Here is a 24,216-nt window from a genome sequence, read left to right as displayed (position 1 = left end):
CATTGATGGGCATCGAAGTTGTTTCCATCTTTTTGCTATCATGAATAGTGCTGCAATGAACATGGGTGTGCATATATCTATTTGTGTGACGGCTCTTATTTCTCTAGGATATATTCCAAGGAGCAGGATTGCTGGATTGTATGGTACTTCTATTTCTAGCTTTTTAAGGAAGCGCCAAATTGATTTCCAAAGTGGTTGTACTATTTTACATTCCCATCAACAGTATATAAGTGTTCCAGTCTCTCTGCAACCTCACAAGCATTTATTATTTTGTGTTTTTTGGATTAATGCTAACCTTGTTGGGGTGAGATGTATCTCTTTGTAGTGGTATTGATTTGCATTTCTCTAATGGCTAATGATTGTGAGCATTTCTTCATGTGTCTGTTAGCTGCCTGAATGTCTTCTTTGGCAAAGTGTCTGTTCATATCATTTGCCTATGTTTTAATTGGGTTATTTGTCTTTTTGTTGTTGAGGTTTTGCAGTATCTTGTAGATTTTAGAGATTAGACGCTGATCAGATTTGTCGTAGTGAAAATTTTTTTCCTGGTCTGTAGGTTGTCTTTTGACTCTTTTGATGAAGTCTTTTGATGAGCATAAGTGTTTTTGTTTGTTTTTTTGTGAGTTAGAATTGTGTTCTACATTTTTCTCCAGCTCTGTCCGGGACCATCTATTGTCAGAGCAGTTGTTGGTGGTAGTCAGCCACCATCTAGTTGTGCTGGACTCAATCTGGTGGAGGCTGTGGTAGTTGCGGTCCATTAGTCCTTTGGATTAATCTTTCCCTTGTGTCTTTGGTTTTCTTCATTCTCTCTTGCTTCCAATGGGGTGAGACCAGTGGAGTATCTTAGATGGCCACTCGTAAGCTTTTAAGACCCCAGATGCTACTAAAGTAGGATGTAGAACATTTTCTTTATAAACTATGTTATGCCAGTTTAGCTAGATGTTCCCCAAGACCGTGGTAGGGACCAATTCTGAGAACCACTGGTAGAGTGATGGTTCTCAAAATTTATTATACATAAGAATCACCTGGGAATCTTGTTAAAATGTAGATTCTGATTCAGTATATCTGGGTTGTGTGCCATCGAATCAACTCTGACTCATAGCAACCCTATAGGACAGAGTAGAACTGCCCCATAGGGTTTCCAAGGGGTGGCTGGTGGATTTGAACTGCTGACCTTTTGATTAGCAGCCTGAGCTCTTAACCACTTCACCACCAGGGCTCCATACCTGAGATGGAAATGCAAATTCGCAGCACAGGTTCAAACAGGAATGAACTGTTTTGAAGCCGTACAGAAAATGAATTGGGCAACAGGTGCAACAATTTTGCTAAATCAAATTGGAAGCCTCTGCTTCTCCCTTAATGGAGGTGATGGCTGGAATTTTTGATCCTCCTCCCCCACTGAACAGAAGAGCAGAGTGGAATGACAGAATCTACTATCAAAATGTATCCAGGGAAATTCATTTTAACAAAACCTATAAAATCAAATTTCATTAAAAATAAATAGTGAAATTAAGGAGAGCAATGCTTTCTTTGACAATTCATGGTGGGATTTGACTCATTCATAATGGCAACCTGCTAGACTTAAGAAAGTTGGATCTGAATATCTTATCTAAAAAATCAAGATTTAACTCTTCCTTCTTTCACAAGTTTTTAGGAAACCCCTTTAGCATGTTATAGTGTATTGAATTGTTGTATTTCCCTAGATGGTCAAGGTTCTGGTGCATATTGTTTAATAGGTAGTTTGTGCTGTTTTAGTTCTCCTCATTATTGTATTGTGCCTGGCTTAGAAGAAGAAGGAAAGGTAGACCCACCCTTCCATTTACAAGTGCTAGTTTGAAATTGAGTAACTCAGTGGAGTGTCTTCAAACTTTAGTTTCTTTTCACAAGATTACAAATCCATAGACCTCTTTCAGCATACGAAAGGCCAGTAATACACCTCTCAATCTGTCAGCACAGACCTAGGACACTGCCAAGAGCAGCTTGGGCAGCCTGTCCTCTGTCTAGACCTGGAATAAACCAGTGGAAGACCAAACAAAGCTAGTAAAGGGGTTGGGGCAGATGGCACACCTGTACCCATCTAATTTCAAGCTTATCTAATCTGACACATATGTGCAGAAAATCAGAGAAGTCAGAGCATCAGTGAAAGGATCGAAGTGGTTCTGGCTCATTCCTGAAGCCCATTGTAAAAGAGGATTACCATTAAAATTAGTACTACTGGTTCTGGATACCCAGCAATTACCCAACAGGCTAGAGCTATTTCTGTATTATCTATGCAAGTTGCCATATTCTTGATCATTTACAGTTGTGGATACCATGATATAAAGGGCCTAATTAAATGTTTATTCTATGTTTGTTATAACCTGTTTAAAATCTTCAGCAGAATGAAAACGCTTCAGCCTTTAGGACTTCACCTTTGGATTTGCAAAAGGATATGGTTGTAAATTTCATGCTTTGGGAAGAGCTCTCTCCATATGGAACCCTATAGGAATTTCCTTATAGAATTACATTGGAAGAAACCTGGCCTCTGGTCCGGAGTGCTGATTCCCTTCCAGCTGCACATCACCCTGACAGTTAATGAGATGCGGACTACGGTTACTTTCTGTGAGAAAGATGAGTAAACCAAATCCCAGGAACATTTTTGTAACTGTGGGTGGTGGATTAAGAGAAGGCCTATGACATTTCAAACCACATTTGAAGCATATTAAAATAAAAAAACTTCCCATGTCTCTACTTTATGAAATATATCAGGGAAATTACAGGTATGAAAGGCTTCTTACCAGAATATTTTTAGAGCTAAAAATAACTAAAATGTGGATTAAAGTTAAAAACAATGTCACAATAAATAATACATTACAAGTAGATCAAATAATAAAAATAATGAGTGAAAATCTTCTAAACACATTCTCAAAAACTGCTTTTGAGAAGCTGACAATTTACTATTCTCTAAAAAGAAGAGGGGGAAAAAAGGCAAAAGTATTTAAATTTTTAATAATTGAAGTTTGACTCGGTATTTGGTTTCTAATTATTTATAATATAAATAGAAATATTTACTTTTTAGTTCCTTTGGTGAATTCATCTTCAACTCTGGAAAGGGACTCAAGGCTAATATTTTTTCTTTTAGAATGCTTTCTCTAATTTTTCTTGAAGATTTTTAAGCTTAACTCTTTGGGAGTTATATGTAATTAAGCTTAATTTCATAAAAATTTATTAGAGTTCTTTTCCAATGCTAAATATTTGTGAGACTTGTATAGAAATCATACTACACTTAGCCTTTCTCAAAGTATAGTGTATACAGAATTATTCTCTATTAATGACAAATTAGAAATAGAGCAAAAATTTCTGCTACTAGCAAAAATATTGAAAATATTTTCTACTTGACATCTTTTCAGTTTCATTTATGTTTTCTAGGTACTAAACATTTTCAAGTTAGAAATGAACTTTATCATTTGACTGCTGTTCAGCTACATTGTCATAGGCACATGGTTTCAGTCAGCCTTTCAGATTAGCAAAATAACTTGCATTATTGTCATTTAAAAATACATTTGATTCTGACATTAGCTTTTCTCTTACCCTTATGTTTATTCTTGAGAAAACTCCTGGCAATTTCCAATGCATGTAAGGCAAAGCCATTCTTTATAGTAAACACGACTCCTGTTTGAGGGAAGCATCCCCAGCAGTGGGGGTTATTTTAATGGACATGCTGTATTACTTTAATCTAATCCTCTCACCATCTGTTCTTCCCATAACAGTGAATGAAAAAAAGAACATATTTTATGTTTCAGGGCTACATTAGTAAAAAGTAAGATAAAAGTGATTTAAAAGCATGCATATGTTCTTAGTACAGTGCAGTCTGCATCTGTGATGTTTTTTCTCATGGTTCAGACACAAATCAAGAAGAAAGCGGCTCATGCCTGATGGAGTGAAAGTTTTTCATGGAAAACAGGACTTTACCATAAGAGGGTCTCTCTGTATATTTTGCAGCTAAAAATGATAAAAAAAAAAAAAAAAAACTCAATGAGCTGCCAGAATAAAAATAGATAACTGTAGCATCTATTGTTGAAACATGTGGCATTTTTCCTGAGCTGGGTTGTTGCTGCCACATTCAGATGAATGCAGAGCACCTGTCTGGAACATGCTATTGAAGCAGGAATGAATCCTACGGGTGTTATCAGAGGAAGAATATCTGTGGGTGTGACTGTGGTGGAAGACTGCCTCAGTGACGAGAGGACATCACCCAAGGGTATACAGAGATGGTTTTCTGGACGTGTAGAGTTTCGAGAAAGCCCCGTTGATTAAAATATTTTTGGGGGGCCGAGGATCCATTACTGCTTAGAATTGTTGTTATTGTTAGGTGCCATCAAGTTGGTTCTGGCTCATAACGACCCTGTGTACAACAGAACTAATCACTGCCCAGTCCTGTGCCATCCTCAAAATTGTTGCAGCCACTGTGTCAATCCATCTCATTGAGGGTCTTTCTCTTTTTTGTTGGCCCTCTACTTTACCAAGTATGATGTCCTTCTCCAGGGACTCAGCTATTGTCTTTGTTACCTAAGTATTTGATATGGGGTAGTGGAAAGAGCAAGGTCTCTGGAGTTGGAATATCTCCTCTTGAACTTCATAATTGTGTGATCTTGGGCAAATTTTTTTTTTGAACCTCATTTGCTGCATCTGTAAAAGGGAATCAATGATACTTTAAAGCTGTTACTAGCATTTAATAAGATACTATCTGTGTAATGTTAGCGTAGTGACTAGCACACACCAAGTATTTGATGATGGTAACTATTATAGCTGTCATGGGTATAAGTTAGCATATGTAAATCATATAGTAAATTGCCTCTTAATCAATAAGTCATAGTTCCTTTGCCCTTCCTAAATAATTATGGTGTTAAAGGAGAGACTAATGACTCTCTCCTTGGAACTGCAATACTGTATAGTTTTTTCCTCTATTCATGCCCTTGCCACTGTCTAATTTGTACTAAAGTTCCTCCAGTGAAATCATCCTCAACTCTGGAAAGAGACTCAAGATTAATATTTTTTCCTTTTAGAATGCTTTCTGTAATTTTTTTTGAAGATTTAAAAAGCTTAACTCTTTGGGAGTTATATGTAAATAAGCTTAATTTCATAAAAAATTTGTTGAAATTCTTTCCCAATGCTAACTATTTGTGAGTCTTGTCTAGAAATCATATTACACCTAGCCTTTCTCAATGTATAGTCTATACAGAATTATTCTCACTATTTATTAATAACAAATTAGAAATAAGGCATTATTTCTAATTTTTAGTCTTATGTTCTGTGCATTATTCATATCCTAATGTGAACACCTTGAAGATGGGGCTGTATTTCTCATATCACCTGGAACACTGTCTTGAAAATAGTTGCACTCAATAAATATGAGAATAAACGTTAGAATGAATGATTGTAAGTAGTTCCCATTGGATGTACATTAAGCCCCAACTAATCGCTCAGACCTTTAATGGATGAGATATCTGTTTTTTCTAGAAAGAATGATTCTTTCATGAGCTGAAATCCAAAAGGGATCTGGGGGACTGTGGATGTCATAGAACACTTATTTCTGGCAGTCATCCCTTCCTTACCTGCCAGTTGCAGCCCACCTCGGGTGGCACTGGTTTCTTGTTTCAGATGAGAAGGACATACTTCATCCTTCATCTGACTTCTTAATTTGCCAACATAAGTACCTGTTTTTTTTTTAATATTTTAATTTTTATTATTGTGCTTTAGGTGAAAGTTTGCAGGTCAAGTTAATTTCTCACTAAAGAATTTATACACATATTGTTTTGTGACTTTGGTTGCAGTCCCCACAATGTGACAGCACCTTCCCCCTTTCCACTCCAGGGTTCCCTGTGTGCATTTGTCCTGTTCCCGTCCCTTCCTGCCTTCTCATCCTGTTTTTGGACAGAAGCTGCCCATTTGGTCTCATATATCTGATTGAACTAAGAAGTACGTTCCTCACGAGTGTTATTGTTTGTTTTATACTCCTGTCTGATCTATGTCTGAATAGTGGGCTTCTGCAATGGTTTGAAAATTAAATTTTAGATAAGAAATATGAGAAAATTAAGGTGAGGGCATTCAGGATGAGAACAAATTTTCTGAGAAGGAAAAACAGAGGTTTTAGAAAAATTAACCAAAAATTTGTTTTCAGTGAACTTTGTTTAGTTGATTGGCCTCACCCTCCACATTTATCGGTTGGCCCTTTATATTATGGAAGATTCCTCTCTTCTTTCCTATTTATTAGTTTATTATCAGTATGGTCTCATGGATTCCTGTTTTATTTAGTGAGTTATAATTTATTCGTTACTATCCTTATTTATTTTTGCCTACATTTTCCCGGATTTGGCTAGTGGAACTAGCTAACATGCCTTATCTTTGTAAATTTTTTTCTTTGAGCACTTTCTTACTTTCTGGTGCACCAAGATGTTCCAGGTTCATCTTTTAAGTTCCCTGCCCTAGCCCTGGAATCAGCTATTTCCCCAGGGAGCTCTGGGTCCTTTTAGTAGAGAATGGTGTTTAGAAACTAAGAACTATACACTAAGTGTGCTTATGCTACTGGTGTGCTTCTGACCCTGCTCTGTCCCTGCCACCACATTTCCTTCTCCTGCATTCCCTTAGGTAACCACTTTCCTTGTTTTCTAGTTTATCCTTCCTGTGTTTCTTTTTGCAAAAGCTAATAGATACATGTATATTTTATTTCCCTAATTTTTTTTGCACAAAAGGCAGCATATTATATATGTATATATATTCTTAGTTCTATGCAATTTATATATTACATATAATATATAAATTTACAATTATATAAACTATAAAATAATATATAAATACATTTGTATAGTATATATATGTGTATATACACACACATCTTTTTTTTTTTTTAACAACTGCATAGTTCTCCATTATGTGTATGTTCTATAGTCTATTCAACTAACCTCGTATGTTTGCACATTTAGGTGATTTATAGTATTTTATTGTTACGAGTGATGCTGCAGTCAATAACCTTGTGCATAACCCATTCCCATTGCCACCGAGTCAATTCCAGCTCATAGCAACTCTGTAGGACAGAGCAGAACTGCCCCATAGAGTTTCCAAGAAATGTCTGGTGGATTCGAACTGCCGACCTTTTGGTTAACAGCTGTAGCTCTTAACTACTACGTCACCAGTGTTTCTACTTTGTGCATAGTTATTTTCTATTATTGGAGATGCATTTTCAGGGTAACATCTTTGAAGTGGGATTTCCAGATCAAAGAGGAAATACAGACATAGTTTTGTTAGGTATTGCCAAATTCTCCTCCATAGGGGTTGTACATTTTGCATTCCCACCAGCAATATATGGTAGTGCCTGCTTCCCTACACATTGTCAAAACAATCTGTTGTCAAGCTTTTGACTTTTTGCCAATCTGATGGGTGAGAAATGGCATTTCAGTGTATTTTAATTTGCATTCATATTATTAAGGAGTTAAACATCTTTTAATATATTTATATTTTTTGTGAATTATCAGTTTATGTCTTTGGCCGTTTTTCATTGTTTCTTTTTGTTATTATTTTCCTAGGTTTTAGAACTGAGAATTGAATTTATTTATTTTTTTTAATGTTTCATTTTTATTGATACAGCTATTTGAAACCTTGTGTCCCATAGAATCTGATATGTAGCATTTTCTCTGTCCTTTTTTCCAGAAATTCTTTCTGTTTGTGTTTGCCCTTTTTCTAAAAAGTTATTTAATAGTTTTTTTAAGGTAGAAGGACCTTTTTAACATTTTGTATTTAATTTCAATTTTTATTGCGTTGTGATCAAAGAGTGTTGCTTAAAACATTTCTGCTTCATGAAACTTACTGGTATTTTCTTTGAGATCTAATATTTGACTAGTTTTGATGATTAGTCATATAAGCCTGAGAAGGTTTATTTTTAATTTTCAATGTATAAAGTTATATATATATATATAACATATATTGTTTTGGTTTTTTTGGGCCTTCTGTAGTCTTACTTATTTTGTATCTACTTTATTTGTCTAAACTAAGAATGGTGTGTTAGTCTTCTGTTATCAGTGTTTTTCTCTAGTCTTGCATCTCCTGTAGGTCTCTCTGTATCTTCTTGCATATAGGTGGTTGCTATGTTATTTGGTGCATAGAGATCCATAATTGTTATATATTCATTTTGAATTGTGTCTTTTAGCAACATAAAACTTGTTTTTTTTTTTTTTGTTTCATTTGATATATATTTATTTATTTGGCCTGAATTCTACTTTGATTTTCGGATCCCCATTTCTGCTTTCTTATTGTTTCCATGTGCTTGGTATATCATTGCCTACCCATTTTTAACACTGTGTTTTAGGTGTGTCTCACAATCAGCATAGAGTTAGGTTTTGTTCTGTGAGTCAATCTGACAATATTTTTTCTTTTTATTAGTGAGATAAGCCCATTCAATCTATTGATGTGGCTAATACATTTGACTCAACATAGTGTATGTATTATGCTATATTTAATGTGTTTTCCTGATTTGTCATCTTTGTTATTTTTTATATTAAGCTTTTTATTTCAATATAATTGTAGATTCACATGCAGTTGTAAGAAATAATATAGAGAGATCCTATGTACTATTTATCCAGTTTTCTCCGATGGTAACATCTTGCAAAAACTATAGTACAACATCACACCCAGAATATTAACATTGATATAGTCAATGTACAGAAAAATTCCATCACCAAAAGGATCCCTTGTGTTGTGCTTTATAGCCACACTCACTCGCCTATCTCATCCCATCCTTAACCTCTGGCAAGCACTAGTCTGTTTTTCATTTCTATAATTTTTTAATTTCAAAAATGTTGTCTAAATGAAATCATATAACCTTTTGGGATTGGTATTTTTTTTGTTTTACTCAGCATAATTCTGTGGTGGTTTATCCAGACTGTTGAGAACATCAATAGTTCTTTCATTTTTATTGCTGAGTAGTATTCCATAGTGTGGATGTACCACATTTTGTTTAACTATTTACCTGTTGAGGACATATGGGTTGTTTCTAGTTTTTAGTTATTACAAATAAAGCTACTATATGCATTTGTATATTGGTATTTGTGTGAACATATTTTCATTTCTCTCCGATAAATGTCCAGAGTCATATGGTAGTTGCAAATTTAGGTTTGTTTTTTTTTAATTTTATTGTGCTTTAGGTGAAAGTTTACAGCACAAATTAGTTTCTCATTCAAAAATTTATACACAAATTGTTTTGTGACATTGGTTGTAATCCCTGAAATGTGTCATCATTCTCCCCCTTTCCCTTTCCACTCTGGGTTCCCTGTGTCCATTCATCCTGTTTTCCTGTCCCTTTCTGCCTTCTCGTCTTTGCTTTTGGACAGGTGTTGCCCATTTGGTCTCATATACTTGAATGAACTATTTTGCAAATATTTTCTCCCTGTCTCTAGATTGTTTCTTTATCCTCTTAATAGGGCCTTTTGCAAAGAAAAATTCTTTAATTTTGCTGAAGTCCAATTTATAAATTTTCCCTTTTATAGATTGTGCTCTTGGTGTCAAATCTAAGGACTCTTTACCTAGCCCTAAATCTCAAAGATTTTCTTCTATGTTGTTTTCTAAAATTTTATAGTTTTATGTTTTACATTTAAGTCCATGATTCATTTGAGTTAATTTTTTGTATAAGGTGTGAGACTTAGATTGAGATTTTTTTTTTGCCTGTGAATGTCCGATTGCTCCAGCATCATTTGTTGAAAACACTATTTTTTCTTCATCGAATTGCTTTCACATCTTGTCAAAAACCATTTGGGCATATTTATGTGGGTCTATTTCTGGGTTCTCTATTCTGTTCTATTTATGTGTGTGTCTATCTCTCTGCCAGTTCCATACAGTCTTGATAACTGTAGCTATATAGTAAGTCTTGAAATAGAGTAGACAGGGTCTCCCACTTTATTCGAATTTTTCAAAATTGAGATATTCTAGTTTTTTTTTCTTTCTATATAAATGTTAGAATAATATTGTCTATATCTACAAAAATATTGCCGGCATTTGATCAGAGTTGTATTAAATCTGTATATCAATTTGGAGAGAGTTGACATCTTTTCTATGTTGAGTATTCCAATCCATGAACATGGTATGCCTCTCCATTATTTAAATCTTCTCTTTCTAATTTCTTGCATCATTTTGTAGTTCTCAGCACAAAAGTCCTGGACATGTTTTGTTAGATTTACATCTAAGAATTTATTTTTTTAATAGGAATTTTAAATGGTAGTATATTTTTAATTTCAGTGTTTATGTGTCCATTATTATATAGCACTATAACTGATTTTTATGTGTTTATCTTGTATCCTGTGATCTTGCTTAACTCACTTATTAGTTGTAGGAGTTTTTGTTTTTTCTTGTAGGTTTCTTGGGATTTTATAAGCAGACAATCATGTCAACTGCAAATAGGGACAGTTTTATTTCTTCCTTTCTGATTTGTATGTGTTTTATTTCCTTTTCTTGCCTTATTACACTGGATAGAACTTCCAGCACAATGTTGAATAAGAGTGGTGAGAGTGGGCATCCTTGCTTTGTTCCTGATCTCAGGGAAGAAAGCATTCAGTCTTTCCCCATTCAGTACAATGCTAGCTGTAAGCTTTTGTAGGTGCTTTTTATCAAGTTCAGAAAGTTCCCCACTATTCCTGTTTTCTGAGAGTTTTGATCATGAATGAACATTGAATTTTGTTAAATGTTTTCTCTGCATTGATTGATAATGATCATGCAATCTTTCTTCTTTAGTCTGTTGTTATGATGGATTATTGACTGATTTTCAAATACTGAAGCAGCCTTGCATCCCTGGAATAAATGCCACTTGGTTGTGGTGTATGATTCATTTTATACATTGTGGAATTTAATTTGCTAATATATTGTTAAGGATTTTTGTGTCTGTATTCATGATGGATATTGGTCTGTAGTTTTCTTTTTCTTCTTCTTGTTTTTGTACTATCTTTTTCCTGGTTTTAGTATCAGGATAATATTGGCCTTACTGAATGAGTTGGGAAGTCTTAGTGATATATTAGGGCTTAAGTCTGCTATTTTATTTTTTGTTTTCTGTTTGTTCTCTATATTGTTTTTGTTTCTCTTTTTATTGACTTCCTGTGGGTTACTTGAACATTTTTTAGAATTTAATTTTTATTTATTTATATTGTTTTTGAATGTGTCTCTTTGTATATTATTTTAGTGGTTTCTGTAGGTATTACATTATAGACATATAACTTACCACCGTCTACTGGTATCATTTTACCAGTTCAAGTGAAGTGTAGAGATCTTATCTCCCTTTACATCTGTTTAACCTTTTATAATTGTCTTAATTATTTCTCCCACATATATGTAGAACTACATCAGACAGTGTTATACTTTTTACTTCAACCATCAAGCATAATTTAGAAAACATAAGAGAAAGAAAGTCTACTTCATTTACCCATAATTTTTACTTATGGTGTTCTTTTTTCATTCCTGATGTTCCAAGGTTTTTTATTTTATAGTTTCTTTCTGTTTAGAGAATTTTAGCCATTATTTAAAGAGATGTCTGCTAGTGACAATTTTCCTTCATCTGAGAATGTCTTGATTTCTTCATTCCTACAGGATATTTTTGTTGGGTATGGGATTCTGTTGTGCCATTTCTTTCTGGCCTTCATGGTTTTTGATAAGAAATCTGCTGTCATTTAATTTTTTTTTCTACAAATATTTTTTGCTGCTTTCAATATTTTTTCTGTTTTTAGTTTACGTAAATTTGACTATTATGTGTCTTCATGTGAATTTCTTTGAGTTTAGCCAGTTTGTGGTTTTCTCAGCTTCTTGAATCTGTAGGCTTACGTCTTTTGCAAAATTTGGGAAATTTTCAGTCATTATTTCTTTGAGTACTTCAGTCCTGCCCTCTTTCTTCTTTCCTTCTTGGGAATCCAGTGACACAAAGGTTAAGTCTTTTGTTATAGTCCCATGGTCCCTGAGGCTCTGTTCTTTTTTTTTTTTTTTCCTTCAGCCTATTTTCTCTCTGTTGTTCAGATTGTGTAGTTTCTGTCATCTGTCTTCAAGTTCACTGATTATTTGCTCTGTCCCCTCCATTCTTTGTTGAGCTCTAACATTGAGGTTTTTGTTTTTGTTATTGTATTTTTAAGTATAAAATTCTGTTTGGTTCTTTGTATTTAGTGGGAGGAGTAGGGAAAGTACATCTATTCCTTTTTTCTGGAAGCAGAAGTCCCTTTCTTTACTATTTAAATTTTTAGTATTTAAGAAGGTTTGTTGGTTACCCTTATATTTGTTCCTTTTAGAGTGCTTGTAACCCCTTATTTTTTCTTATTTACCTTTTCACCCTCTGTTCTCTCAGTTTTAAATAATATCTTTTGTCTGCCACCTATTATCCACAAGCCAATGATATTATTGTTTTCCCTTTTTCTTGCTCTTTTCCTCTCATTTTTAAAGTTACATCTTTCTTTGTCAGAATATATAACACTTACATACTATTCTTTCATCCATGTCTCTACCCTTGTTTTAGTCTTAGTTCTACAATTAAATATATTAAATGCTCATCATTGGTTCTTTTGCTGAAGCTTTCCCAATCATCTCTAGGTTAGATGAATCTCATCCTCTAGTAGACTCCTCAAGAAGGGAATATTGATACAGTGTTGTCTGAGTTCTTGCATGTTCAGAACTTCAGAACTGTAGAAGTCTGATGCCAGACTGTTTTTTTTTTTCTTATAAACAATTTGATCTTTTTGCCTGGGAGGTCCTGAGTTTTTTTTTTTTTCTTTGTCTTTACGGTGTAAGTTTTATTACACTATGTTTTTGGAATCAAGCATTTCAAAACACTTTTCCCTTGTGAAAGTTGGATCCTTTAAATAGGTAGATTTAAGCTTTTCTTATTTCTGAAAAGTTTCATGGATTATAGTTTTAATGTTTCATTGTTTTATTTTTCTTCTTCAGGACACCAATTATGCATATATTGAATCTTTTCTACTTGTCTTCTTTCAACCACTTTCTCTCTGGATTTTTAAAATTTATCTAAATTTAGTTTTCTTAGATGTTTTTCTGTCTTTTTCAATTTCCCTTATTAAATTTTCATTGAAGTCTATTTTACTTTTGATACCTAGTTATTATTCTTAAATTATTCAATTTCTTTGAGTTTGGTCAGTTTTCATTATATTTTTTCTATTTTTTTTTTTTTTTTGTCCATTTCTTAGTTTAAGAATTTTTGTTCCAGGTGTGTGTGAATGTGTGTGTGTGTATGTGTGTGTGTGTGCACGCGCACACGTGTATATCTCCAGATGCTTGTTGAGGGTACTTAAGAGTGTTGTCTTACAATTTTCTTTTGTTTCATGTTTCATTATTTGGTGAGAATTTTTATTAGCTGAGATGTTTGTATTTAAATTTTCATGTTTTCTTCTTACAGGAGCTTATACGTAGTTTGTTTAATTTTTTTCTATTCTTTCACATTCCATGCACTGGGTTACTAGTTCAAGAGTGCCCTTTCCTGTCAGTTTTGCAAATACAATTTTTTTTTTTTTTAAATGGATGATGTTGATGGTGGGGAGGAAGGGGTAGGATTGGTCTGAGTTGTTTTATTTTTGTGACTACTGAACCCTTAATTCTCCCTCTTACTTCCTTTTTTTCCTTCACTGCAGTGTCTCTGAAGGGCATAACCCATTCTCTATTTATGTTTTTCTCTTCTAGAAGTCATGGTTCTCTGAGGCTGCCTGCCACTTTGGATTCTGCTTACTTTTGAGTTCCTTCCCTATACCCAGTGCTATGAAGTACGGACTTGTGTTCATATTTTGGAACTTAGTGTTTTACTTTTTATTTCTTAGGATGATTGTGTCTGAGTGGTGTCTATGTCCTCCACGCCCTTCTCTTTTTCTTTCTTGGGGTCTCTTAAGCTTCCTCTCACCCTACTCTTATAGCAGCAGACGTTATACTTTTTGTTTATGCTTGTTGGTAGTTTGAAGTGTGTTATATTCTCTGTCTCCTGGTAATGCTGATGGCATAGGTCATGTGTGATTTAATTTATACTCCTTGATAAACTTAGAATTTTTTTTTTTTTTTGAGCTTGTGTAGAGAGATTCAGATTCAGATGGCTGCCATTATCCTCTTTATCAGAAATCCTTAGACTGTAATAATTTGTTAACCAAAAGACATTGTGTAATCACTATAAAACATGTGTCTCAGTGGAATACTTATGGTAAAATTGGCATTATAGTAAAATTATAACTTACATAATAACTATTCTTCTTATAACCATTATAATAGAAATTCTTGGGGTTTGCTTTTAGTTCTAAATAATTATCTTCTTTAAGTAAAATAAATATAGGAACAGACATAGGAACCATAGGTTTCAACACTAGAAAGGATATTAATTATTGTATAATCTAGAATATTGGAGCTCACAGAAAAGTTAGAGAAAGACAAATGCAGCCCAATATGTCATTCTACAGATGCAGTTAAGAAAGATGAGGTAATTTGCCCAAGGTTACCCTCAGAGTTAGTAGCAGGGCTAGGCCTGGAAACAAGTTCTTTCAGTTCCCTGTCCCCAGTGCTTCTTTCATTAAACATCCCCAACTCTTGTTCAGCATTTGGTAGGTAAAGTATCATTCTGCCTATTTTCTTGATGAGTGAAAGAAATGAAATCACTTGCCCAAGATCACGCATATAGTAAGTGTTAAACGTAGGTATGAGGAAGACCAAGGGCCTTTTTATGCAGCAGTCAGTCATTCATTATACTATACATTCTGCATATATTGGCTGGCTGCCTTCCTTCTTTCCTGCTCTATCTTCCTCCTCAAATATATCATGAACACCTGAAATATTTCAGATCAAATAATGGGGTTGTAGTCACCTCAAGCTGGTGGCATAGTGGTTAAGCGTATGGCTGCTAACCAAAAGGTCAGCAGTTCGAATCCACCAGCCGCTCCTTGGAAACCCTGTGGGGCAGCTCTACCCTGTCCAGTAGGGTCTCTGTGAGTTGGAACTGACTTGACTGCAATGAATTTTTTATTTGAGTGACCTCAACAGAATTTAAGTGTGGTACAGTTCTTTTTAAAGGGATGAATGTGGCTCAAAGTTTTGATAGTGCACAGTGGTGCTGGTTTACAGGTCTTCCCCTTGAAAAACAAAGGTTTTGTGCTAGACTTTTCTTCCATACCTGTAAAGCAGTGTAAGTCTTGGTCTAACTGAACAAGCCAGCTTCTGCCTGCTTGAATATCTCAGGGCAGTATAATTGCTGTTGTAGTTTCCTGACTATTGACAAGAGACTTATCTTTTCAAATTCTTCTTCTGGGTGCTCTTGAAATGTGTGTCTCATGTATGTCAGTGTTGCCTAGTGTTGAATTTTCTCTGTGAGTGAAGGACAGAATGTTCTCTGTTGCACCAATAGCACTTTCCCATATACACTCAGGGAAAGCTTTTTCCCTCTCAACAGGGCTAAAAAGTCTTGACTGGAGTACTTCAGAAATAGACCTTGTTTATACTTTTATAAAAACAAGCAGAGTCAGGGCAACTCCTAGCTTGGAATAGCACTGATGATCTGAAATTCTCCTAGGTAAGCTCATGGATGGATAGTGCTACCAAAGGCACATGTTTAGTACTTTAATCCCCACTCAGAGTAAGGATAGTGGGTGCCCACCCCTTGTTTTGGTGAAAATGAAAGTGGTGTCTTTTGGAAAGAGAGACTGGTGTGCATTGGGAGCAAACACTGATGGCATGAGGGGAGTTTGATTTAGGGAACTGAGCTCAGGATGCCTGGATGTGTTCCATCATACAGTCCTCCAGGGAAAGAAGTTGGATTTTTTTCTTTATGGAATATGTTGATAGTCCATATGTACATTTGGAAAATAATTAAAATAATAATTAGGGTAACAGAAAATCTTGAATGAGGAATTTGCATAGAACCTTCCACTGAGCATGCTATATTTATTAGTATACTTTTGAAGTTCCGCAGATGAACCTCTGTACCTCATCTCTCTGGCTCCAAGAGACTCCTGTGAGGCTGAGGTGCCTGTTTGCACTGAGGTGGGAAGAACCAGAATTCCTCCTGCTCAGGGTGGGCCTATTTTGAAGGGGAGAGTTTGCCTGTTCTGGGAAGGTCTCCTCATGAGTGAAACTTGCTCACCCAGCATGTGACAAGGGAAGAATAGTGGAGATTAGGACTTTTCACTCTACTTTCCACAACATATACACTTCTCTTTCTTCTGGGGTAAGAAAGAAAAAGTAAAATGAACTTATAGTTAGGTTCCTGGGCTGTAAAACAGATCCTGCCAGTTCTCTGAAAAACCTCTCTAACATTTGGTCCTTTTTTTTCTCCCCTCTTCCTTAACAGTGTTTTTTTCTCAAGTGTAAAATCATGGTTTGGAGCCCGGGCTTTGAGACCAGATAGACTGTGGGTTGGCCATAGTGAATTATTAAAACTCTCATGATGTGGTTTGCTCATCTATAAAATGGAGACTGATGCTCTGTCCAGATGGTTGTGAGGATTAAATGACATAATGTGTATACAATGGTTAGGTCTCTAGCACATAGTAAGCTCTCAGTAAATGGCATCTATTATTATCATAGCGGGTATTCACTATATAGAACCTAGAATCATACTCAACATTGCACAAACACTGGTAGACATTATTATATTACTCATTTCAGTGGTTTATAAGGACCACCTCTATGGAGCTCTGCTGGGCATTCTATGTTTTCTTTCAACCTGACCAAATGCTCTGGAAGGAGGTGAGCAGCATGATTCCAACGAGGCACAGCACTGTCTGCAGCTTGTTTATTTCTGATGATCCTATGCATATTTGAAGTTTTCCTTTAGAAAGCAAAAAGCACAGCCTACTGGTGTGAATAGGCGCAGGTTATATGGGCAAGACTTTTTGGAAATTACGTTGCAATTGAATTTGGTAAGAATTTATTGAATATTTTTCATGTATCAGCCACAGCCTTCAGAGAGTGAAGAGTTAAGGTTCAGCATATTGGTTCCCTAAGACTTTTTTTTTAATTAAGGAAAAAAAAGTGGAAAGTAATTAGAAGTAAAATATGGAGCTCTCTGGGCATCTTGCTTTAACCGTACCCATCTGGGTAGTGATGAAGAACTTGGGTTTGAGTCTTGGATCTGCTACCAGCTAACCCTGTGACCTTGGGCAAATCATTTTACCTCTTTGAGTCTCAGTTTTCCTATCCATATACTGAAGATACTAATGTGTCCATTAAAGGATTACTTTAAGAACTAAGTGGGATAATTCATGAAGCACTTGGTTATAGCGCCTGGTCCTTAGTAGACTCTCGTCAATGTTGGTTGCTATTATTTTTTATTGTGGTAAATATATATGTAACAAAACATTTGCCTTTTCAACATTCTTCGTATGCATGGTTCAGTAATATTAATTACATTCATCGTGTTGCTCAAACATTACCTTTATCCATTCCCAAATTTTCCCATCACCCTTAACAGAAGCTCAGTGTCCCTTAATCATTGAGTCCTCTTTTCCCCCTCCCTCCTTCCTGCCCCTGGTAACCATAATAAACTTTGTTATGTATATATTTGCCTATTCAGGTATTCCATATAAGGGGGATCATACAATATTAGTCTTTTTGTGTCTTATTTCACTCATCATGAAGTTTTCAGGGTTCATCTGTGTTGTAGTATGTATCAGGACTTCATTTCTTTTTACGGCTGAGTAATACTCCATTGTGTGTATGTACCACATTTTGTTTATCCATTCATCTGTTGATGGATGTTTAGGCTGTTTGACCTTTTGGCTATTGTGAACAGTGAATGAATACTGGTGTGCAAATATCTGTTTGTGTTCCTCCTTTTAGTTCTATTGGGTATACACCTAGGAGTGGAATTGATGGATCATATTTTATCTCCTTCTTTAGCAGCCAAAAAGATTTTCTTTTGAGGCATCATGACTGATTAAGTGATTCTAAGTCAGGAGTGTCCCAAGTGGTCCTTGAGTGAGTCTTATTTTGGTGTGTTTGGGGCTATAAGACCTTAGGGGTGCTTTTAGGCTGTGGTTTTTTAATTGAAACATACTCTTCCCACCCTCTGTTTCAGTATTCAGGATTTCACACGGAAAGATCTGAATCTGATCATGACAGCCAGTGGGGTGGAAGTCCCCTGACAGACACAGCCTCTCCACAGCTCCTGGACCCCGCGGACAGGCCCAGCTCTCAGCATGACACGTCGTGTGCCTATAGACAGTTCTCAGACCGCAGCTCTCTGTGCTACGGCTTTGCGCTCGACCATTCCAGGCTGGTGGAGGAGAGGCATTTCCACACCCAGGCCTGTGAGGGAGGCCGGTGCGAGGCAGGCAGGTACTTCCTGGGAAAGCCACAGGCCAGGAGGGAGCCCTGGTGGGGCTCTCGAGCAGCCTTGCCCCTAACTAAGGCCTCCCCAGAGAGCAGAGAAGCCTATGAAAACAACATGCCTCACATCGCCTCAGTCCACAGGATCCACGGTAAGAGCGGCTGAAATGACTCTTGAATGCACATCATTAGACCCATAGGCAGTTTTAGAACATTCTAGCTATGACACATTGTGACTGACCCAAATGACTTTCGCTTTTGAATTCACAAAGCAGAAACTCACACCAAAGGGGTTTAAGAAACCAAACCTACTCTGTTTAAGTGTATTGATTTTGTTAATGTTTGCCAAATACATTTTTTTGAGAATCAAATAAAAATGATCCCCGTTTTAACCATCAAATATGTATAGAAATTAAATTAAAATGAATTAAGAGTCTATTGAACTTGTAGTATGTGCACATTTAAATTTCTCTTGTGTATTTTCTTATGCTTCCAATGTGAACTTGAAAAGTGTTTGGCTTCACTTATTTATAGTTGTTCTTTAGTGAGGGCTCAGTGTTCTCTGAAGTACTAGCCTTTGTTTTATGGATTGTCATTCATATCACAGAATGTTTAAACTTTCTGGTTCCCTAAACAGTAAATATCAGTAGCCCTCTTTCCCTCATTATTATGATCACCCACGACATCCCCAGTGAGTAAAGGATGGAGTGATATGTAGAACTCACTGAAATTTTCACCTTGGGATTATTATATGGCTTTAGAAACGCATGGAAATGGGAACAACAGTTAAAGCATTTAATGTTAGGGAAGTTTTTCAGTGTTCATTGTAAAGTAAATTGGTTTGGAGCTGTGGTGGTGCAGTGGTGAAGCCTTTGGCTGCTAACCAAAAGGTCAGCAGTTTGAATCCACCAGCTGCTCCTTGGAAACCCTATGGGGCAGTTCTACTCTGACTTCTAGGGTTGCTATGAATCAGAAATGACTCAATGGCAACGGGTTTGATTTTTTTTTTTTTTGGTTGTTTGTTTTTTTGGTTATGGTTCCATTCATTCCAAGGTTGAGTCCAGGCAGATCTTTGAAACTCCCCCTATTTCATTAAAAGTCAGTGACATTACTATTGATCCAAAAGTCCTGATACTACTCTTCTTGCTGTGTCCTTAAGAGGAGACATTGTTGTCCCCAACCCTAATGTCTTCTGTCCTGACTTCAAATACCACTGATACAGGGCCCACCTTTTTATGAGTGATTTTAGATTTATTTCTGTCCTTGCTTTTTATTTTTCTGCTTTTACTTTCAGTTTCTTTAGTTTGGTAGACTAGCAATGGAAACCCAGGGCAAAGGGCAATTGCTTGCAAAAGAATAGAGTGAAGTGAAAATCCTGGCTTAACCTATGTAGTCTGAAAGGAAATATTAGAAATAAAATAAGAAGGAAAGGGAAAAGGAAAGCAATGAATAGTGTGATCCAGGGCTTCTCTGCTGCATTAAGCAGTTTACAGCTTTCATCTGTCCCTTCCTGCTTCGCTTCTCTCTTTTTATATTGACTTCAGACTGTTTTGAGAATAATCTAGTTTGTGGAATATATTTTATATACACTATTCCTCAAAATTAGATCTCTCTGCTTGGTTCAGAACAAGTTGTGACTAAAATGTTAAGTATTTATTTATTCTTCACCTTATTTCAGAAGGAATCTAAGATACCTAAGTTGCTATATGATATCTGTGAAACTGAGATTTTTATCCCTAGATTTGAGAAAATAATATCTGTATTTTTTGATCGGGGCAAACCCTCAAATACCCCCCCTCAAAACAAAACAAAACAATAAACCTAACATTAGAGATTTATTGTAACTCTACTTAAAATACATTTAGCAGTATTAATGTTTTAGGTGATTTATTTCAAATTGAGAAAGTCTCGCCTATATCATTATTGCCTTCTTCAAACCCAAGTGAAAATATTTTTCAAGCATCAGTTGAACATGAGACTGCTGTAGAAAAATAACACAAGCCAAATTTTATGCTTTCTCCTTTTATTATTTCTATTGATAAATGATTCAATGACATGCATACATGGAGAATACATACATTTTACCATTTTGCTAATTGGCATTCACAAATACACAAACAAAGTTAACCTTCTGAGAAACTTGTTATAAACTTCATCTGTCCTAAAAAGCCACTGAGAAGTATGAATTCGGTACAATAAGGTGACAGTCTGTCATGTGAGCCTGTGTCGGTTTCAAATATTGGTGTGTATATTAAAAATTAAAGATAGAAGATTTCTCCTACTAGGAAAAAGAAATGTACTTAAATATTTTGGAGGTGAGTTTTGAGACCACTTACTTTTTGCTTTTTCTAATTTCTAGGGCGAGGTCATTGGGATGAAGATAGTGTGGTCAGTTCTCCAGACCCCGGGTCTGCCAGCGAATCAGGCGACCGATATCGCCCTGAGCCATATAGTAGCCCACATGAACCTAGCAAAATTGAAACTCTTATAAGAGCCACCCAGCAGATGATTAAAGAAGAAGAGAACAGATTGCAGCTAAGGAAAGCACCCCCAGACCAACTGGCTTCCATTAACGGAGCTGGGAAAAAACACTCCCTCTGTTTTGCAAACTACCAGCAGCCCCCACCAACAGGCGAAGTCTGTCACAGCTCTGCTCTTGCCAGTACTTCACCATGTGACCATATCCAGCAGAGAGAGGGAAAGATGCTGAGCCCCCATGAAAATGACTATGACAACAGCCCCACTGCACTGTCTCGGATAAGTAGCCCCAGTTCAGATCGCATTTCAAAATCCAGTTTGATCCTAGCCAAAGACTATCTACATTCGGATATATCGCCTCATCAGACAGCAGGAGACCATCCTGCCGTCTCTCCAAACTGCTTTGGCTCTCACCGGCAGTATTTTGATAAGCATGCTTACACATTAACTGGATACGCCCTGGAGCACTTGTATGACAGCGAAACCATTAGAAACTATTCCTTGGGCTGTAATGGCTCACACTTTGACGTAACTTCCCATCTAAGGATGCAGCCAGACCCTGCACAAGGACACAAGGGAACATCTGTTATAATAACCAATGGAAGCTGATGTTTTTCTAAAATATTTTGTTCTTTAAGGATCTCTGAAACATATTTATGTTTGAATGCCCCATTACCAGCATTTACTATGCCACAGAATATTAGTGAGGATAACCTAAGTTACTCGGTATTTGACATGTGTTCCTGTAAAAACAAAGAAAACATAGCACTAATATTCAGAGTTATATGCAGATAATGGAGCTAAAGTGAATACACAAATTGCCCCTCTAATTATATGGAAAGTAGAATAGATAAATTCTGAACTGAAAAATACTCATGTAGATCAAGTGGTCAGTCTATATACCCCATGAAAGGACTGATAGATGACAACATCACATTTTGACGATCCAGTGAACATCACACACTCAGACTGCTATTCACAAACTGCTGTGCACATGTCACATGTAGAAATACAGAATTTGTGCCATAAAATACACAAAAAGTGTGTAACTTTTCTTACCCTAGCCTATTAAGCTTCTAAATGATGTAAAGAAATTTCTATCCCCAAAATTACGAGAAACAGAGAGAGAGAGAGATACATCTTGTGAACTTCTTTCTTTGTGGTTGCAACAAGCAAGCTCATTTGGCTCAGGCATAAATTAAGGAAATGGTTCTGGATATGGTACAAGAATGAGTTTTCACCTGGTATCCATTATCAGCAATCAGGAAGTGGTGATTTTTCACCTTACTTTGGAGTTCGACAACGAACAGTGTTGCATTGACATAGCAGTAATACTTTTGCTAAATAGAAGCACTGAGATATCGGGACACACATCAAAAACCTCAATCGGTGTGCTCAACTGGAAGTAGTTTACTGAAGGTAGAAATACCATAGGCAGACAAAAATGAAACAATATCTAAAAACAAACAAGCATTCAGCGTATGTGTGCCACATAGTAATCAACACATTTGAGGCTTATAAAACCAACCAGACAAAAAATTCAAACCAATTCACCAAGAAAAAAGCACGATGAGTAAGTTATGAAAAATAACCAAGGGAAACCAGGAAAGTGCTATATGAAAGCAGTGTGTTTGCAAACGTTTCAAAACACAGATGTGCAAATGTGACAACATGTGGAACGCCTCAGTAGAGAGTCTAAGAGAAAAGCTTAGGCTGATAGACAAGAGGTTAAAAGGGGCAAGAGTAGTACTCTGATGGAAGGAGCAGGAAAAGTGTCTGTAAACAAACAGACTTGTGGTATAGTAGAGAGACCAACAAGACTAGATGTCAAGATCTCTAGGTTCCAGTTCTGACCCTGCCTGTCATTTATTTTGTGACCATAGATGCATTACTTATCACATCTAGATGATGTTTCCTGATCTGTAAGGAAGCTCCAAAATTCCGTGGTTCTGTGGTTCATTAGAGCAGCAGAACTGAACTTGTTACCTAGTTAATGTTCTGCTGTGAGTTGTCAAGACTGATCATGATGGCTTTTCTGCACTCACACAGAAGTTTAGCTGCCTTGTAGCTCAAGCAGGTGCATGGGCTTTTTTGGCATGTATAGCTATGGCCACAGCCCTGGTGGCACAGTGGTTAAAGCATTTGATTGCTATCCGAAAGGTCAGCGGTTCAAATCCACTAGTTGCTCCTTGGAAACCCTAAGGGGCAGTTCTACTCTGTCCTATAGGGTCACTATGAGTGGGAATCAACTCGATGGCAGTGGGTATAGCTGTGGCCAATTTTCTAGATTGAGCCAAACTGTAGGTGGTAGAAACTGATGAGGGAGAGGAAAAATTAGCAAGATTTATTTAATACATTATTCTCTAGTAATCAAAGCAAAGTGACATAAATGATTATAGAAGTTTCATAGATAGTATTTCCTAGGAGTCCCATGCCTGAAACTTTTGCCACATTCGAGGAGGGGGATGTACTAAAAGAACTTGACTTATAATTTTGAAAACAGAGCACGACATGGAACACTCAGGGATTAGTACTATATTTTCACCAGTTAACACAGTTATTTTAGAGTCCATAGGTAAGTGACAATCTGAAAAATGATAATCTGAGAGATAAACACTGAGGAGGCTTCATAAAATTAAGTATTTCTTGGGTATGACAGAGCAACATTTGTGGTGTAAATGGGGAAAAAGTACAAATAAGTGAGAAACTTAGTGGTTATAATATATACTTTCAAAAAAGTTCAAAGTACAATAAAAACTAAATTCTGAATTATAAAAGCAACTTCAGTAATTTTGAGAAAACTTTTTGAGAAACCTTGGAATACTTAAAATGGATTTTTGATCAATTTGCAACATGAAGTAAGGTTTTAGGAATGCTAAAGATTTTATAGAATTGTGCAGATGGGTAAATGGTCAAAGACATAAATATCTGAAAAACATGATATATTTTGGAAAGAAAACTATACTGATGGGCTTTACTAATGGATATACATTATGCCAAATGTCTCAGGGACAGATGCTAGAAGAGAAATGGAAATTTAAGAATCAAGGAAAATGAACTGGTATTACAAAAATGCTTTCACTAAAGAAATTTCAGTGACATTTTTATATGGAAGACAGTTAATTGGTAGAAGAAATAAATTATGAACTCCATAAATAGGGGGTTCCTGGAAGGAGTAATGCTCTTTAAAATGGTATGACCAATACTTTGAAGGAAGACAGAATTAACCAAATTACATCTTGATTAAAAACTTGTGGTAGATTGACCCAGTTTTAAATACATAAGAATTCATTTGATTTACCGAATGTCAATAATTTTATAGTAGCAGCTTTATTACATTACATATAATGCCTTAAAGGCCCACAGTATTACATACCTTATGTTTTTTTTTTCTCAATATGGCATTCTTATTGCAAAATGACCTATAATAAGTTAAGA

General features: G+C 36.0%; 1 protein-coding gene across 1 annotated transcript in view; it reads left to right on the top strand.

Annotated features, from left to right (window-relative positions):
• SIM1 (SIM bHLH transcription factor 1) overlaps positions 1-22,875 on the top strand; it is a 75,027-nt gene extending 52,152 nt beyond the window's left edge. The window contains exons 11-12 of the mRNA XM_004372419.1: positions 18,050-18,452; positions 20,660-22,875. Coding sequence (XP_004372476.1) covers positions 18,050-18,452; positions 20,660-21,387 — 1,131 coding nt within the window. The 3' untranslated portion in view covers positions 21,388-22,875. The remainder of the gene's footprint in view (positions 1-18,049; positions 18,453-20,659) is intronic.
• The last annotated feature ends 1,341 nt before the right edge of the window (positions 22,876-24,216 follow it).

This window comes from Trichechus manatus, unplaced genomic scaffold, assembly GCF_000243295.1.
Source record: "Trichechus manatus latirostris isolate Lorelei unplaced genomic scaffold, TriManLat1.0 scaffold00017, whole genome shotgun sequence".
NCBI classification, from domain to species: domain Eukaryota; kingdom Metazoa; phylum Chordata; class Mammalia; order Sirenia; family Trichechidae; genus Trichechus; species Trichechus manatus.
Note: the sequence above shows the minus strand (reverse complement) of the source record. Positions and strands in the feature narration are given on the sequence as shown.